The sequence below is a fragment of the Aotus nancymaae genome, unplaced genomic scaffold (genome assembly GCF_030222135.1).
Source record: "Aotus nancymaae isolate 86718 unplaced genomic scaffold, 86718_ANA_hifiasm-v0.15.2.pri h1tg000041l, whole genome shotgun sequence".
Taxonomy (NCBI): domain Eukaryota; kingdom Metazoa; phylum Chordata; class Mammalia; order Primates; family Aotidae; genus Aotus; species Aotus nancymaae.
Window position 1 is genome coordinate 19,591,657 of NW_026988455.1, and position 17,725 is coordinate 19,609,381.

Genomic DNA, 17,725 nt, shown 5'->3' on the forward strand with positions numbered 1-17,725 from the left:
CACTTTGGGAGTCCGAGGGTGGATGGCCTGAGGTCAGGAATTTGAGACCAGACTGGCCAACATGGTGAAACCCCATCTCTACTAAAAATACAAAAATTAGCTGAGCATGGTGGCAGGCACCTGTAATCCCAGCTACTCAGGAGGCTGAGGCAGGAGAATTGCTTGAACCTGGGAGGCGGAGGTTGCAGTGAGCTGATATTGCGCCATTGCACTCGAGCCTGGGTGACAAGAGTGAGACTTCACCTCTAATAATAATAATAATAATAAATTGAACTATTAGAAGGCATAAACAGTTTTAAAGTAACAAGACAGACATATCTATTACTATGTATTTGTCAACATAGTTCTGAATTACTATAAAATGGCATTTCTCTATGAAGTTAGTTTTTCAGGTTATATTTAACTTAAACTATATATCTATAATAACCTCAAAATGAAGATCCAAGTAACTGGATTCTCCCTTTGCTTGGAAATGTTGAGTGTGTTGGTCCACGGTGAAGTTGACCTGTGTGTCAAGGAGCTCGATGAGGACGGAATGCCAGTGCTGGTCGTCCAGCAGGCTGCCCAGGGTGAGGGTCACGGGAGCAGTAGTGGAAGGCAGCTTAGCATTGTCTTAAAGGAGAGGGAAAAAAACACTCAGTTATTTCTGTTTAAAATCATGGCTTCCCTTTTTTAGTTGAGCATGACAGTTTGCATCCAACTTTCCATCTTACAGAGTTGTTTTCTCACTTTCTCCCCATCTTGAACACAATATCCTTACTGTTTTTACTTCTTTTTTAAGTTCAGTTCTACATTGTGTTGAAATTTCTTTCTTAGTAACTTTTTTTTTCTATTATTCATGACATTTGTATTTAAATTGCCAATATTTTCTTTCTTAGAACCTCATTATCGGCACTCTTAATTTTATAATAATCTATTCCTGCTTTTATGATTATATGTATAATCATATGTATTATATACACTAAACACAGATATGGTGATCTTCTTGCACAGTTTGTCAATACATATGCTGTTTACAGAAATCATACTTAGGATATGTACGTACTGCATGCATCTGTTAGTAATGCTCTTAAACTTTCATTTAAATTTGTTCACTGGAGTTCTCCTTTGCACTTACTGTCCCAGAGTAACTATCACTTGCGTATTTTTTATTTCTTAAAGGTGTTCTGGTTTAGATGATAAATTATATGGTTATTTTATGTAACTGTGAAAAGATTGAGTACCAACAAATGTAATTTCATGTAAACAGAGTTCTTTAAAACACTGGTTTAAAAGTTCAAACATTTTTTACCTGAATTAAGGAAAAAGACAAGCTTTCCTTTAATTAATTCCAGAGTAATGTGATTTCCATGTTGTCCTTCTCTGTGAAGTAGAATTCCATTGCTCTGCATGGCTTTAAATTTCAAAGAAATAATGTCCCTTATTGATTTTAAAGAATTTTTATCAAGTTTGTACAGCAGAGCACTTTGTCCATCAAAATAAACCACCTCAGATTCTAGGAAAGAGGATATTAAAAAACAATTCTAAATATCAATATGCCATACACTAGCACATTGAAAATGTATGCATCGATATACCACACCACACACACACATAGACACACATTGCATTTCTAATCCATTCATTGAAGGAAAAAACTGACAATAATATATTCTCTGTTGGCATTGTGAATTGATAGATATAATATCCATTGTTAGATTTTACTAACATTTTCTCCAACTTCATCATCTAGAAATGCTTTTATTATTCTAATCCCAATAGCTCTTATCTTTAGAGCAGCTCATTTCTACTCATTCTGTTTGATTAAAACAATCAAGGAAGAAGTTGTATTTCACTACATAAATTCATTTTAAAGTCATTCTTATATTAAATATTAATGTTACTCAATTTAAAAACCTTATTCATTCCCAGTAGCTTTGGCTTCTCTTGATTCTTACACACGTACCTACTTTACTAAAGACTGTCTGTTTGTAAAGATACACAAACACACACATATTACTTATTAAATACTGCTTTAGACATGCAGTAAATGTATTTTAAATGAGCTGACATGTAATATTTTTCTCAACCGTCGGCCAATGGTACTGCTAATGGGCACTGCAATGTGTCAATTTGGCATGTTTACCAAAAACATGGTAAACAGTTTTTGATCAAACACTAGTCTAGATGTTGCTGTGCAGGTATTGTTAGATGTAATCAATATTAAATCAAGTAGACACTGAGTAAGGCAGGTTAAACCCCATAATATAGGTGGGCCTCATCCAATCAGTTGAAGGCTGTAAGAGAAAGAAAGAAAACTGAGGTTCTCTAGGGAAGAAGGAATTTTGCCTCCAGACTACCTTTGGACTCCAGCTGCAATATGAACTCTTACCTAGGACTTCCAGTCCCTACAATCCAGTAAGCCAATTCCTTAAATAACTCTACATGAACACACACACACAGATACACACACACACACAGATGTGCACACACATATCCTGTTGGTTCCATGTCTCTGGAGAGCCCTGACTGATAAAAGCACAGAGGTTTTGTTTTTTTGGATGCTTTGTTGAGAAAACATGGCCTTAACGCCTGTTTTGGTTCTTCCTGCTATAGCTTGTCAGAATTCCAGTGCTGCCACACTCTCTCGGCTCTCTGACAGGGTCTTAAAATTTCCCTATAAATGTTCAGTTCCTCAAAAAAACAAGTTATTTTATCAGTAATATAAAATAATATTTTATATATTTGTCAAAATCACATGAAGTTATGAATATTACCCAGAAAATCTCTTTTTCAAAAAATAAAAAGAAGAAAAATAAGCAATTGTCCTTTGAAAAATATATTTATTTAATAAATGAAGATGCATGAAAACTCAGTGAAATGTGAAACTATTTGAAGGTAACTAGCTGATGTCTTTCAAGCCAATAAAATGGCACTTTTTGTTTAATTATCAGATTTAATTTCACAAAAATACTACTAGTACTTTTTGCATGGCTATCCATTTTATTCACATTATTTGAAATATATATAAGCCACACTTCAAAAATTGTTCATTTTATGTAGCTATCATTTAAAAACTTAGAAGTTTGATTTTCTCACATTGGGTTAATTCCTTATATGGAATTAATGTATCAACTGCATAATGAATGAACACTACATTCTGAGTAAAATATGTGTAAACTAAACAATTATTCCTTGTTATGTAATTTATTATATGTTCATGAGAAGAACAAAACTCTCCATCAAATATAAATGAAGACATCTAATATTATTATTTCATGGCCATAAACAAAGGGAGACTTGAAAAAGACTGACTACAGACTTTCACATTTTTAGCAATGTCCTAATACTTAGGTTTTTATCATGTCTTTATTCGTTGCTTAAAGAAAATGCTACTATTTGAGCTATATTTTTTTAGTTGACTAACAAAAAATGTTTTCTTCTTGAAAGTTTTTTTCTGGATTATTGCAACCTATATGTTTCTTTTTCTCATTCTCACTATGTTTCCTATTACTCTCCAATAGCAGTATTGATCTTCTAAGGCATGCGAAGTATATTTCCTGGAATGTTTCCCTCAGGCAAAATAGAATAGTAAAAAACTTATCAAGTAAAAGAGACATAAAGCAATGACCTTGAAACTCTTTTGTCCTTTAGATAATGCCTTGATTTTTTTCTCTTCGTTGTAACCGTTAGTGCTTGTATCTAGAAATTTAACAATATACTTATAGCTCATTATGCATATTTAAAAATAAAAAGATTAATGAATTGCAAATTCAAACTTTCTAAAAAGCATAAAACACTCAACTATGATTTATGAAGTCAATACATAAAAATATGAAACTAAAAAAATTATGTTTGAGATGGACAGCACTTAGTTCAGTAAGTAAGCAGTAATGAGCTCTCCAAGATTGGCACTGGAGAGGGACAACTCCCTCATAGTCCCTCTTGAATAAGATCCTCCCACTGGAGAAGCAAAATTTCAAGTCTTGGTGCTTAGAAGTAATGCTAAAAGGTAAACTCATTTCCCACTTGTCCACAAAAGTCATACTTTAGAATTTTAAAACACTTGCAAGAGCAAAGAAAAGTTCTCCCAGCTGGCCAGGTGCAGTAGCTCATGCCTGTAATCCCAGCCCTTTGGGAGGAGGAGGCGGGGAGATCACTTGAGCCCAAGAGTTTGAGACCAGCCTGGGCAACGTGGCGAGACTGGTCGCACTTGCCTATAGTCCCAGCTTCTTGGAAGGCTGAGGTGGGAGGATCACTTGAGCCCAGGAGGTTGAGGCTGCAGTGAGCCATGACTGTACCACTGCACTCCAGCCTGGGCAATAGAGCAAGACCTTGTCTCAAGAAAAATTATGGTTAGTTTCTCCTAACTAGCCATAATCAATGCAAATATTCCCCTACAATATATATTTGAATGAGACACTGAAATAAAACAATTTCAGTAACATATTTAATATTTTATCAAAAACCTGTCAGAAAAAATCCCTTGTATGAAATTTAGTTATATAAATAGGAAATATAGTGGGATACTGGAAAATCAATGTCACTTATTATGTTTACAATAAAATTCAATGTTCCTCAAAATTTTCAGAATAAAAGACTTGCTATCCAAAATGAATGCAGAAAACTTAGCTAGTGGTTTAAAATAGGAAGGGCTTTTCTAATTTTACATGAATTTAGTTTATAATTATTAGCTTTATTAATTCAGATTATAGTTTTGACTGGTGAATCTCTATCAGTATTAGCAATGTGGGCCCCTGACACATTAGTGTGCCACCATTAGATCAGGAGCTACATTTTCTAGTACACTAGAGTATACACTGCATGGGCTTGAATCCTGGTTCCATCTGGATAAGTTACATAGCCTCTCTGTGCCTCAGTTTCCTCATGCGTGAAGTGAGAATACACACACTTCTCTCTTACAAGGTTGTTGTGAGGTTTAAATGAGTTAATATTTGTACTTTTACAACAGTGCTAGGCACATGGGGTGCCCTCAAGCGGACATCTGCCTCATTATTACTATCAGGGCACTGGGCAGAGAAAACAGATGGAAATGAGTTTAAAATAGCACATACGGAATTTATAGGAAAGTAGACAGCTTAAAATAATAACAGATTTAATTTTTGAAGGACCTAGGAAATCTTCAGTTTCTATCAGGAAAAAGAGATTTACAACCATTCATCCATAATTACATAGCTCCTTCTCTGCCAGCCAGCTTGTTCCTGGTCTGACTCACTTCAATCACTGGTGACCTACATCTTACTCAGAAGTATTAATATATCTTCCTCATTTTCTAGTGTTAGAGGACCATGAGAGTTTAAAAGTGATGCTTGAAGATTATTGGTGCAATTATGTCTTTGCCACATTTCCTCAAAAAGTACTAGAAGAGCTAAGGACAGATGTGTTCGCGAAGTTCCCGAATACGAACTCTTGCAAGATAAAGAAGTTTGTCATAAAATATTCACATGTCTAGGAAGAACTGTGTCGAAGTAATTTTGCTAAAATATGTTATGTCCTCATTCATACAGCTAATATTCACTGAAAGCCTTCCATGTGCTAGGTGAAAGATAAAAATGCAGGAGGCAATGAATTACTTGTAAGGAGCCCACCATATAGAAAAGAGGACATATAATCCTGAAATATGATGATCTCTGCCACATTCACTGTAAACAGGCATCTGGCCCAGAATGACTTCCAAGAAAAGATAAGGAAGGAGTCTATCTGCTTTAGACTCCTGCAAAGTATGAAGTCTCTGAGAAGCTAAGACATAAGTAATTAAGTAATTCTGAATTGCGATTTTCTTTATTTCCTTATACCATATTTTACCTTCATTTTACTTTAGTTAGAAACAGAGACTCACTTTGTTGCCCATGCTGTAGTGCAGTGGTACCTTCATAGCTCACTGAGCCGTGAACTACTGGCCTCGAGCCATCCTCTAGCTTCAGCCTCCCAAGTAGCTGGGACTACAGGCATACAATACAATGCCTGGCTAATTTTTAAAATTTTTTTGTACAGGGTCTCACTATGATCCCAAGGCTGGTCTTGAATTCCTGGGCTCAAGCAATACGCCTGCCTCAGGTTCCGAAAGCGCTGGGATTACAGGCATGAGCCACCGTGCCTGGCTTACCTTCACATTTTTCACACCAAGAATCTACTCTTAATTCTGGCTTCTCATTACCATAGCATTACTTTTTTGCTTCTCACTATCATTCTAAGAACAGGCATGTCTCATTCCAATCCTACCTTGCACCCCCTTTTCAGGGGAAACATATCAACAGTAAGAGGAAAATATTGCTTGAAAACAGCAAGATTCTATACGGTGCTAACGCTGATGTCTTAATTTTTTGTAACAACAACGACAACAAAAAAACACTATTCCACAGATATTTCCCTAAAGTGTTTTATCAACTTCCTAGTCAGATCGACTAAGAGTGATTACTTGGAGACTTCAGAAAATGAACCTCAACCAAACCACGAATTAGGATTTCTGTGGGTGAGACCCAGGGGTCTGCGTATTTCCTAAGCTAACTAGGTTGTTGTGATGTACACGAAGGCTTCAGGATGACTTATCAGGGATAATGAGCAAATTACAGAAGTGTACTCTAAATAAATTCAATATTAATTCCAATACGGAGCCAGGCATAGTGGCTCACACTGTAATCTCAGCACTTTGGGATGCCAAGGCGGGCAGATCATTTGAGGTCAGGAGATCGAGACCAGCCTGGCTAACAAGGTAAAACCTCATCTACTAAAAATACAAAAAATCAGCTGAGTGTGGTGGTGCACACACTACTTAGGAGGCTGAGGCGGGAGAAGAGCTTAAACCCACGAGGCAGAGGTTGTAGTGAGCCGAGATCACTCCACTGCACTCCAGCCTGGGTGACAGAATGAGACTCCCTCTCAAAACAACAACAACAAAAAACCATAATTCCAATATGGAAATATGCATATCATTTTCATAGACTTATAATTTATATTCAATAAATTTAAGGTTACAGTTCAATGAGTTTTAACAAACGTATATACCTAGGTTATTGGCAACAAATCAAGTTATAGGCAATTTCATATCAACTCACTAATTGCCATTTTTATCAAACCCCCAACACTGCCACCCAGACCCAGACCCAGGAAACCAATGATCTATACTCTGTAACTACAGATTCATTTTGTCAGTTCCAAAGTTTCATGAAATTGTATCATGTGTATGTATTCTTTTGTGTCTGCGTTCCTTTGCTAAGTGTAATGTTTTCGAGATACATGCATGCTGTTGCATATATCAACAGTCTGTTCTTTCTTATTGCCTTGGGTATTCAACTATTTGACAACTTGTTTATCCATTTACCTGCTGATAGACATCTGAACTGCTTCCAGGTTTAAACTTTTATAAATAAAGCTGCTAGGAACATTTACACATACATCTTTATGTTGACATATGCATTCATTTCTCCCAGGTAAATACATGGGAGTGGAAGTGCTGAGTTATATATTAAGTGTATATTTAACTTAGAAGAGTGCCAAATTGTTTTCCAAAGTGATAGTATCATTTTCACATTTCCCACCAGCAATGTATGAGAATTCTGCCAGGCGCGGTGGCTCAAGCCTGTAATCCCAGCACTTTGGGAGGCCGAGGCAGGTGGATCACGAGGTCAAGAGATCGAGACCATCCTGGTCAACATGGTGAAACCTCGTCTCTACTAAAAATACAAAAAATTAGCTGGGCATGGTGGTGCGTGCCTGTAATCCCAACTACTCAGGAGGCTGAGGCAGGAGAATTGCCTGAACTCAGGAGGCGGAGGTTGCGGTGAGCCGAGATCGCGCCATTGCACTCCAGCCTGGGTAACAAGAGCGAAACTCCGTCTCAAAAAAAAAAAAAGAAAAGAAGAGAATTCCGTATCTTTGCCAAACACTTGGTGTTTTCACCCTTTTTAATTTTAGCCATTCTGCTAGATGTATAGTGGTTTCCCAATGTGATTTTTTTTATTTCTCTAAAGACTAGAGATGATTTATTTTAATGTAATAAGTTAGAATCGATGTATTGGGATTCTATGGATCAATTTGGGGAGGATGATAATATTGAATCCTGCAATCGATGAATACACAAAGCTTTCCTAGGAAATACTTGCCTTTGTTCACTCACATACATTCTTTCCTTCTGGGTATAATAAGAGGAACTTAGGGAAAATAGGCCTTGCTTCTACATTCTAAGTAAAGGCCTTGATCTCTCTCTTTAATTTTCATGCATGATCTTTCCCCTCTGCTTTTCTTTTCTCTCTCCTTACTCCTCCCATTTCCTGGTAAAGATAAATAGTCAACTGCACAGAGTCTGGAATCCTCTGTGAGCAGGATTCCAGTTCTTCAACTTATTTATGATGGACATGGATTTACTTTTTCATCTTATTTTCAGTTTCTATTTTTTTATATTAAAAAATTTTCTCTCTTTTTTTTTTTGAGACAGGGTCTCACTCTGTCACCAAGGCTGGATTGCAGTGGCATGATCTTGGCTCACTACAGCCTTGACCTCTCTGAGATCAAGTGATTCTCACACCTCAGCTTACTGAGTAGCTGGGGCTACAGGCACACACCACCATGTGATAATTTTTGTAGTTTTTGTAGAGATTTCTGTAGGGGTTTTTCCATGTTGCCTAGGTTGGGCAATCAAGCAATCTGCCTGCCTTGACCTCCTAACATGCTGGGATTACAGGCTTGAGACACTGTGACCAGCTCTATTTATTATTTGAAATTTAGTTAGCATTTCAGTGTTTTTTAGAAAAATAATTTTCCAAGATATTAAGCCCATTGTGTTATAAACACATATTATATGAAAAAAGTTATATACACCTTGTTTTATTATATGAAAAAAGTTATATACACCTTGTTTTCTTCAATACGTTTCCCAGGGCATTAAAAGAAATGCAGTTATATTTTCAGTTATGACAAGCAAACATTCAGAAGACTTAAATTCTTACCAAGGACAAGTATAAAATGTGTATCAAATAAAGCTTAAATAACCTTCTTTTTTTTTTTTTTTTTTTTTTTGAGATGGAGTTTTGCTCTTATTACCCAGGCTGGAGTGCAATGGCACAATCTCGGCTCACGGCAACCTCCGCCTCCTGGGTTCAAGCAATTCTCTTGCCTCAGCCTCCTGAGTAGCTGGGACTACAGGCGTGAGCCACAATGCCCAGCTAATTTTTGTATTTTTAGTAGAGACGGGGTTTCACCATGTTGACCAGGATGGTCTCGATCTCTTGACCTCGTGATCCACCCGCCTTTGCCCCCCAAAGTGCTGGGATTACAGGTGTGAGCCACCACGCCGGGCTTAAATAACCTTCTTGAAAGTTTTAAAGATCTACTAAGATAGCCAGGACTCGAGAATGTCAAGATCTTAGAAGATAAGTTCAGAATACTCTTTCTGCTTTTACCCTTGAAGCACTAGTCAACTCCTAAGGAGCAATGAGCAAAAGACAAAGTGGCCAAACAGAAAGTGACAGGGCAGCTATGAGGTTGCATCACGAAGCAGGGGTCTCTGTACACTCATCATAATTAGAAGTCAGATGAGAGAATTCAGAGACTTTCAAAGAAAAGTTTTGGTAAAAACCCTCAAATCTCAGTTGGGACTACAGAAGCATTGTACTCCAGATATATAAACTAGGGACTGAGGCGCTGCATTGAGTCAGCTAAACACTTATTTGAATTAAGATCTGTGCCTAATCGAGAAGCCTATCAGAGGCTGCGGTGGGGATTCTCTGGAGGATCATTTGTCTTCTCTGGCCTCTACAAATTTTTGTCCAAAATGTCCAGAATTCACCCAAAATTATCAAGACATCAAAAACAGAAATAAGACAAAAACTAGACAATGGAAAAGATCAAGAGATAATCCAGATATTGAAGTTAACTAACAATCTTTATAATAACTGTGATTAATATTTCCAAGGAAACAGATAGCAAGATAAGGAATTTCACTAGAATATATCAATAGAAATTCCAAAACTGAAAATTGCAGTAACTAAAATGAATAACTAATTGGTATATTTAACAACAGATTGATCACAGCAGAAGATTTTATTAGTAATATAGAAGATAAAGCTGTACAGAATGTCTAGACTGCAGCATAAACAGAAAAGATAAAAGAGGAGGTGGAGAGAGAGAGAAAGAAAGAAAAGATACAAACATCTCAGACAGATGTAACTGGAGTCTCAGAAAGGAGGCAGGGAAATGCGAGACAGAGGCAATATTTTGAAGAAATAATAGTGAAGAATTAACTAATCTAATAATCAATTCATAGAAAAAGGAAATTTAGTGAAATCCAAAGAGGACAAATTCAATGAAAACTAAAATAGCCACATCAAGGCAAAACTGCTGAAAATCAAAGACAAAGAATAAATTCTCAAAAGTAACCAGAAGAAAAATACACATTTCCCTTATAGGATAAAAATCAATTGCCTATTGATTTCTTAATAAACATGAAGAAAACAATAGAATGACATTTTTAAAAGGCCAAAAGAAAATAACTACAAACCATATTCTCCATCAAGCTGAAATAGCCTTCAAAAATACATATAAAATAAAGACAATTTTCAAGCAAATAAAACCTATATGATAATTTATTGCCAGTAGAACTGGGCTAACACAAATATTAAAAGGAGTCTTTCTAGCTGAAAGAATTTGATTCAGAAAGAAGCATGAAAATGCAGAGAAGGTAAATAATGTGAGTAAATTCAAGTGAATACTGACTGCAAAAACTATTAAATTTTGTGATTTAAAAATATATGTACACATATACACATGTATGTATAAAACTAAAATGTGAAGTGGTGGGAGGGGTTTAACTAACGTAAGTTATACGTAAATTATAACATAAGTTGTGCTTACATCCTCGTATTGTTTGGAAAGTGATATAAAGTAGTAATTGAAGTACCTAGGAGAACAAAATTAAAACAGCAAGCAATAGTGGAAAAACTGGCAAAATTTTACTTGATTAACCCAAAAGAGGAGAGAAAAAGGAGCATAAAACAAGTGGACCAAATAAAAAACAGGGAGTAACATGTCTGCTACAATTTCAAATATGTCAGTAATATAAGTGGACTAAATATAGCATCTAAAACTCAATGATTTCCAGACTGGGTTTAAATACTAAAGAGAGAGTTCTTACATATAAAGACAAAAAGTTTGAAAGTAAAGATTAGAAAAAGATATTCCAGGAAAACACTAACCAAAAGAAATCTGGTATAGCTATATATATATATATAGTACTATCATCAGAGAATGCAGACTTACAAGCAAGAGGCATTATTAGAAATAAACAAGGATATCTATTTCATAATTTCAAAAAATCAATTTTAAGGAAGATAAAACAATTCCCAATCTATATGCATTTAATGAAACAGCTTCAAAATATGTAAAGCATGTACCTCTCTTCATTCTACTGGAATTCACAGTTCAGGCATGCTTATATCAGGCTAATTGTAGACACAGAGGAGGACAGTGGATACACCATAGACTCAACTCTGCCTGTCATTAGCCAAAGCAAGTCACGTGGCCGGCTCAAAAGTCAGGGAGCAGGGAAGCATACGCCACTCACAGGTGCTGGCAAGGGACAGGTGCAGAATTGGTGCTAGTGATGCAAACTAGTACAACATGCATATGTAAACAGTGATGGAACAATTAAAGGAACTTTAGAGAGGTAGGCAGTTCCAGCTTCAGTAGAACACCAATGAAGCAATACACACTTGGACAATCTCAGGAGTTATAAAAATTTCCCATGTCTCAAATTCTAATCAAGGACAGGTAAAATTTTGGAAGGGAGAAAATAAAATTTGCTTCGTTTGTCCAGTCACTGTTCATTTTGTTTCATTGGAAACCTCCGTTTGCTGTCTGTGGTTCCTATAGAAAACAATATAGCACTCAGTTAATCCATATGAAACTGCTAATATTCAACTGTATTCTATCTACAAAACTGGCAAATATATGGTTCACCTAATTATAAGTGAAGCTAGAATGGTGAGTAAGAAAAGGACTCATTGGTAATAGCATAGCTATATAAGACAGAGTCTAAATGACATATAAAACTATTTGAAGACTAAGTTTTAAGAAATGTAACAGAAAATGCATGAATAAAGAATTACCTTTGAGTAATAAAAAAATGATTTTCACTTGGGACATTATAAAAGAAATCTTCATGAAAAGGACATTTTAGAATTCTGTTAATTATCTGGGCTGTACTCCAAGTATTAAAATTTTAAGAAAGAATCCTCCACTCCCAGGTCCCTTCCCCCACCAAATTTTCCACCATTAAGGGACAAAAAAGTGGTGAACCAAGCTCTTCTTGGTTATTTATTAAGTCAGCTTTGATTACTAACCTTTTTCTTTTTTCTTCATGAATTATTGCCCAAGACTTACAAAGGAATAAAAGCCCAATCTCAATTTAACAGAAACGTGAATCAGACAAAAGCCGTGTTTGTGTATTACTAGTGAAAATACTAAATCACTAGCAAGAAATGGAATATAAGCCCTTAAAATCTGCATTAGTGGACTGGGAGTTAAAGACATGGGAAGGATACTAACCACTTTAGAAAACAACAGGAAGAGGACTGTTGTATTTTTTGCATTAATATAAAAGAAAGTGGAGTGATTTAAAGAACTCTGAAATTGAAGATAATTAAAGTTGGCACAATAAAAAAGAGGAAGGCACAGAATGAAAAACTAAATGTTTAAGTACAATACAATGTGGCTTGATGCTGTTTCTCCTTGAAAGTAGAAAAGAAGCTGCTGCCATCAATCAATATAGCAATATATCAAAACAAGTATCAATATGATTATCCTTTGTAAAACCTCGCCAGTTATGACTTATCAAGAAAATGGAATTGGTAGTCGGAGGACTGGAGTCCTCTCCCTGTCTCTGATGATTTATAGCTCCTGTACTGCCAGCCCTTGGTGTGGCTTTTCAGATTGCTCACCTGGAATATTTGGTGTTAAAAACTGCCTTTCTATTACATAAAGAGGCATCAAATATCAGATGGAAGAATGGAAATATAATTGTAACATCTTATATTTTCTATTTTTACTAGAGTTATTACAGTTTTTAACACTAAAATATATAATATAAACTGTAAGATACCTTCCTACCTGGATGGCTAGTATAAGAGAGAAATAAATGTCTGAAATTTGGATTCATCATTCAGATGATTTTTTAATCATCTATCAGAGTTTTTTCCTGAATTTCTTTGTTCATTCACTCAATGCAAAGCTATGGTGCACTTAGTATGTTCCTGGCTCTGTACTGGGTGCAGGTGTTACAGCAATGAATGTACTTTACCCTGGTGTAGCCTGAAGTCTAATGAGGAAGAAAGAAATTAGGCTGCTAATAAGACAGATACAGATACACTATAAAAAGTGACTATAGCACATGAAGTCATACTATCAGCTTCCCGGGAACTTACAATGAGGAACCAAATTTAGGGTGAGGGCCTAGGAAGTGTCATTTAAACTAAGATCCAAAGGATAAGGTGAAAACATGGGGAAGGAGCATTTCAAGCAGGGGAGACCACGGGTGTAAAGGCTTTGAGTCAGTACAAAGGGTGATACAATCAACAGTGGACAGGTAACAGGAGACGGCAGCAAGATGTGGCACTGGAGAGTTATTCAGGGACAAGCTCCTTCAGGCCTTGCTGGGAGTCTGGATGTTATTTTAGGAACAACAGAAAGCCACTGAGGTCATTAAACAGGGACATAATTGCATCAGGTCTGCATTTTTAAAAGGTAACTTGAGTTGTAGTGTGGAGAATATAACGTAGTCAGCTCTGAGCAGAGGCACAGTGACCTAAACTTGGAAGGCAATTTCCATATTCTGAGGGATACCAAGTTTAGATTAAGTTGGTAGTAGAACTAGAGAGAGCTGAAATCATGCAAGGTATAATTTGGAGGAAGAATACAGAATTTAGTGATTTACTGGACACAGAGGGCAAGGGAGACCGATGCGTCAAGGACTCATAGGGTTCTGGCATAAGAACCTGGGAGTTCCCTTTTTGTTCTTGAGAGATGCCCTTGAAGGCCTGGACAGGCATTGGAGCACAGGGAATTTATTTTTCTGTCTAAAGGTTCTGGAAAACAATCCTAGAGTCTTGGGTGTGGCTTTAATCATGTTTGAATAATTGAATGTGCATTTTTTTCTTAGGAATCATCTTGATTATTGTGTGGACTAAAAACGGGAATGGTCAAGACTAGAGACAAATAGCTGATTTAGGAGGCTGGTGCTCATTCAGGCTAAGCTGGAGGGAGAGAGAGAAGTTCAAAACATATTTAGGAGATAGAATCAGGTTTGAGTCAATAGGTGGCTGCTGGTACTGTTTTATAACACAGAAGACAATGGAAAAAGAGCAGGTAGAAAACTGAGTTTTAAGTGCTCACTGGGCCAGTGAAGAGAGGTGGGTGCCAGAGATTGGAGTGCCTCAGAGCTGGGTTGTGGATACATATTTGGAAGTTATCAGCCAGTATGTAAATGCTACTGAAAACTCGTGGAAGTAGATAAAAGGCTCACAGAGAGCTTGGGAGCAGGATAAAAGACCTAGAACCAATCTATGGATAATGTTAGCCTTTAAGGAGTGGCAAGAAGAGAAGCGTGCAATGTTGCTTGGAAAACCAGGAGAATGCAGAGGTGTCAAGAAGGGCCCGAGGCCATCTGTGCTCATGGCTTTGTTCTGGGAGCAGCAACTCTGGGAGCACCACAACCTATCCCCAGGCTGGAAGTGGAAATAGAGAAAAATGCACAGACTAAGCCAGGAATCTGTGAAAACACACACAGTTTAAAGGAATAATGAATCTATCATTGTAAACGAAGTGTAGAAAAGTACATACAACTAGGGCTGGGCAGTTCCTCAGGAGGCTGAGGTGGGAGAATCGATGGAGCCCAGGGCTGCGCTATGCCAATCAGGTGTCTGAACAAATTTTGGCATCAAATGGTGATCTCTCCGAGCAGAGGACAGCTAGGTTGCTTAAGGAAGAGTGAACTAGTCCAGCTCCCAAATCAGTCAGGTCAAGACTCCTATGCTGATCAGCAGTGGGATTGTGCCTGTAGCCACTGAATTCCAGCCTGGATAATACAGAGAGGACTTGTCTCTTAAAATAAAAAGGAATACACTGATAAATAAATAAATAAATGGAAAGACATGCTGCATGGTAGGCATATCGTAAGCCATTATAAGCAACGTTCTAGAAAAGAAATAGGGCGGTGGAAACACAAATGAAAATACTAAAACTGTCATTATTAACATAAGCTATAAAAGATTCTATTACTGTCAAAAATGAAAATAAAATTACTATACTTGAACAGCTAGTCTTCTAAGGAAAAAAAAAGACAATGTCGATGTCCACTTATTCTAAAGAATTACTTTTAGTTAGTAGTGGTTGTATGTTATCTGTCTGCTTGTTTGGGTTCTTTTACTAGTAGTCCCTTATGGCCAACAGCATATATTTACAGAAGTTAACAGTGCCAGCAGAATCCATGACAGCTGCACCGCCCACTGGCCCTTCCTGGAATCAGGCACGGGGCTTTGATCTTCCTGGTACCAACCTCCAGCCCAAGGAACTGGAGTAATATCTCTTCATGAAGGAGCATGAAGCTAATGGCAAATAGCCATCAAAGAGCATGTTCCACTTTGAAGGCAGTAAACCTGAAGCTGTTTCAGAGTAATGAGAGGAGAAACTAGTTTCACAGCATCAAAGAGAAATTCTAAACATCAGACATCTTAGCCATTGAAACAGAGAGCACAGTTACAGATCCTTGAAAACACAGGGATGGAAGGAAATGAACAATAAGAGGAAGAAAAAAAAAAGACTGTTGGTAAAGGAACACCATTATATTTAGCCATGTAGATGTAAACACTAAAAAACAGAGGCAGAGTTAGGAAATTAACTGGGTTGTACAGGGGTTAAGTAGTGAAATGAAAATAACAGTATCTGAGACATTAAATGCTGCATGAATGACAGATATTATTGTGCTTTAGGAAATTCATATTTGCAGGGTTAAAGCTGTGACTAGGCAGAGAATGGAAGTGACTGTGTGTAAATGGTGTGATATGAACCTCCAGTCCGACCCAAATTGAAGCCACTTAAGACATTTCCATCCAGGCTACTCTTTGACTTGTTCTCCAGTTTTGTACGGGAGTATTTTTAAACTTTATTCCATTTTGGCAATAATTTAAAACATTTTTGTGATAATGTAAAGAAGGAATACAAGTACGTTCTAGATCATCAAGTGACAGCTGTATAAATGAGTACCACCAAATAATTTCACTGGCTGCTTTTTGTTTTGTTATATTCACGTAAGCCAAATCCTTTCCACTTTTATAAGAAGGAACAGATGAGAAAAGAGGCTGAGTAAACACAGGCTCCCACCAAGTGAAGAGCAAGTGGAGCAACAGCGTGGTGTGCAAAAGGTTTCACGAGGATGTTAGTGGAGAAAAACACAGAGAACTAAGAGACTGTGAGAAATCGCCACACTGCCCCCAGTACCACTCCTGTTTTCCCATACAGAGTGCCATCTCAGCTTCAGAAAAATAGCATCATCTGCTGTTAGTTTGAATTGTACTAGTTTTATGAGATGCCTACCATGTTGCAAGCACTTTGCTAAACTCTGGGAATCTAAAGACAGGTAAGTTTCAGTGCAGGTCCACCTCTAAATTCAACTATAAAAGACAGTAACTAAAGTCCACAGTGTCATGGGGAGACACTAAAGGCTTTCCATAAAAATCAGTTCTACTTGCCCAGCTATTTAAAAAGGCAGAAAAAGTCAAGTTCGACATTTCATGCTGACATTGGCTTTTATGGTTTGGCTTTTACAGAATCTCATGCTGACCTTGAATTTCACACAGGGAGTAAAGGCCACTTACTATATGCACATCCGTACACTTCGATCCGCATCCCAATCCTGCCCCTGGGGTTCCAGGCTAAAGGGAGAAAGCGCAGGAACCTGGCTTCAAAGGGAGGCTGGAGTCTGTAGTGCACCACACTGTCTGCGTTTGTGTTTCCTGGAAAACCCTAGGAGAAAACAGAGAAAGAGACCAATGTATCTGCAGAACATACCATCTTCATGTCGCCACCTCTCATGCCAATGAGCGATGTATGTTCACTCTGCTAATATGCAAAAAGCTGCTGTTTTAAAGGAAGCACTGCTGATGTTTAACAAGGATGTGACAATCTCTCCAATCCCTGGCTTAGTCAACATTGTCTATGTTTTCTGTATTTACAAGGTAGTTTAAATTTCATCCACACCATTAAAATGACTCTAAACATGGGAATCTCCATGAAGTTCACTTTTCTAAATTGCTGTCCCACAAATCCCTCCCTAATCAAATGGTAAAGATGCTCACAAGAAGCCACATCACATGGCAGGGTAATCAAGCACCATGGGAACATGCGAAGGACCTGCAGTGAGAATCCTGGAATCTGCAGTTAGAGAGTTGGAAGGGACCTAGACACGATTCCAGCCTCACACCCTTAATTTATACATGAGAAACTACAGTCCAGGAAGAAGAAGGGACTCTGGAGGTAGGACAACTATCATAGGGTGTGGGCAGGATCAGATCTGGGTTTTATTTCAATGGCAGTATTCATTCCATGTTATCAGGCTGAATCCACTTCACAGCGAACACAGCTCCATGCACCTGTGGCTCGCCTCCTGGGAGTGCCAAGAGGAGCACACCACCACTATCTGCTCCAGGGCAAAGGGGCGTGCTTTCACTCTTCACTCCAT

General features: G+C 37.4%; 1 protein-coding gene across 1 annotated transcript in view; it reads right to left on the bottom strand.

Annotated features, from left to right (window-relative positions):
- The window catches only part of LOC110568491 (contactin-associated protein-like 3), a 241,642-nt gene that overhangs the window by 108,355 nt on the left and 115,562 nt on the right, over positions 1-17,725 (bottom strand). Inside the window, exons 4-6 of the mRNA XM_021671890.2 lie at positions 16,863-17,010; positions 1,292-1,495; positions 428-612 (exon numbers count right to left, since the gene is read on the bottom strand). Of these exons, the coding sequence (XP_021527565.2) occupies positions 428-612; positions 1,292-1,495; positions 16,863-17,010 (537 nt within the window). The remainder of the gene's footprint in view (positions 1-427; positions 613-1,291; positions 1,496-16,862; positions 17,011-17,725) is intronic.